Source organism: Piliocolobus tephrosceles, unplaced genomic scaffold, assembly GCF_002776525.5.
Source record: "Piliocolobus tephrosceles isolate RC106 unplaced genomic scaffold, ASM277652v3 unscaffolded_21771, whole genome shotgun sequence".
Classification (NCBI taxonomy): Eukaryota; Metazoa; Chordata; class Mammalia; order Primates; family Cercopithecidae; genus Piliocolobus; species Piliocolobus tephrosceles.
The window spans coordinates 1-1589 of NW_022304056.1; the positions used below are offsets into that span (position 1 = coordinate 1).

A 1589-nucleotide genomic window follows, 5' to 3' on the forward strand; every position below is an offset into this window, starting at 1 on the left:
TTTTTTTTTTTTTTTTTTTTTAAACTGTTATAATTCAAATAATAAGGCTGTAAAAATGTTCTTTTCTTATACGTCGTTCGGAAGTAGTGTATAATGAGACTTATCCATCTAAAAAAAAAATTAAAAATTAAAAATATACAGCATAGATATATATGTATATATATGTATATATGTACACGTGTATATATGCACGTACATATACGTATGCACAATAAAAAAGCAATTACCGATTGTTCATTTTTTCTGAAATATGGTTCGTCATAATTTAACGACCAAAAGTAATATATATTTCTATAAAAGTAAAATAAAATAAAACAAAATAAAATAAAACAAAATAAAATAAAACAAAATAAACTATAAAAGTATGTGTGTGGCTAGAAACATAAGCACATGCATATACAATTTATAACGATGTAGTGTAAATTGGGTTTTGAGTTTTTTTTTTTTTCTTTTTTTCAAACTTTAAAATTTTTATAAGGCTTAAATTTTGAAAATCCCAGCATTGTAACTCAGTGTTGTAATTATCTTTTATGTGTCTTGGTCTAAAAAAAAAAAAGTAAAGTAAAATAAAATAAAATAAAAGAAAATACAATGATTAAAACACAATGATTAAAACACAATGATTAAAAGTTCATACATTTTTGACATGTTTGATAAAAGAAGCAAAAGTTTTTAAAGCACTTAAAAACATTATATACATCTTCACAGTTTCACAGTTGATGTTTATATATTCAAAATAAATAACTATTTTATATTTCGATTAACATTAAGTATATATAAATGTATGAACGTATATATATGTTTAATATATATGTTTATGATGTTTTTGTGTACCTTTTTAAATACTCATAGAACGTTATGTTTGTTATTATAGATCTCGTGTTACGTGCACATAAATATAATAAAAATCCTGTTAGATTTAGGTTTATAAAGTTGCTCAGTAAAACAAACGCAGCAAACACCTAAAATAAAAAAAAAAAAAAAATAGATGGATGGATGGCATAATATAAGGCTACTATACGATATAATAAAAATGTGACTTATGGCAGCTGTTAAGAAAGACACTAATTATTTTTATTGCATAGTATTTATATAAATTTGCGAAAAAATGACAAACACAAATAAATAAACTTTTTTTTTTTTTTTTTTTTTTTTTTAAACTATTTGTTTTCTTACATAGTTTATGTTATAACAAAAACTCTGGAAATATAAAAAAATATAATAGTAATTAAATAAAAATAAAAATAATAAATCTAAAATAAACGTATAAAAGGTTCGCTGATTATTTATTCCTGCGGAAGAAAACAGAAGGTAAAACAGAAAAAATGGACTAACATATTTTAATTACATTAATAATGTACATAATGCATAAAATAAAAATCATAAAAAAAAAGGGGAGGGGAAAAGATGTACGTTTTGTATAGGTGTAAAAAATTACCTATGCAGTTGTTAATCCAAGGACAGTGATGATCTTGATGGCTACATTTTAAAGGAGTAAGTATATGTACAGTATATGTGTATATAGGTACAAACATTTAAAACATTAATTTATACACACCAAAAAAAAAAAAAAAAAAAAAAAATATGCA

The 1589-nt window shown here is 22.1% G+C and overlaps 1 protein-coding gene across 1 annotated transcript; it reads right to left on the reverse strand.

Annotated features, from left to right (window-relative positions):
* LOC113221206 (palmitoyltransferase ZDHHC9-like) lies at positions 1-1573 on the reverse strand. Its single transcript, XM_026450554.1, has 6 exons — positions 1439-1573; positions 1177-1292; positions 835-962; positions 462-542; positions 228-291; positions 1-108 (listed from the first exon to the last, which is right to left on the reverse strand). Exons 1-6 carry the CDS (start codon positions 1533-1535, stop codon positions 67-69), a joined length of 528 nt encoding a protein of 175 aa, XP_026306339.1. The 5' UTR covers positions 1536-1573; the 3' UTR covers positions 1-66.
* Between the last annotated feature and the right edge of the window lie 16 nt (positions 1574-1589).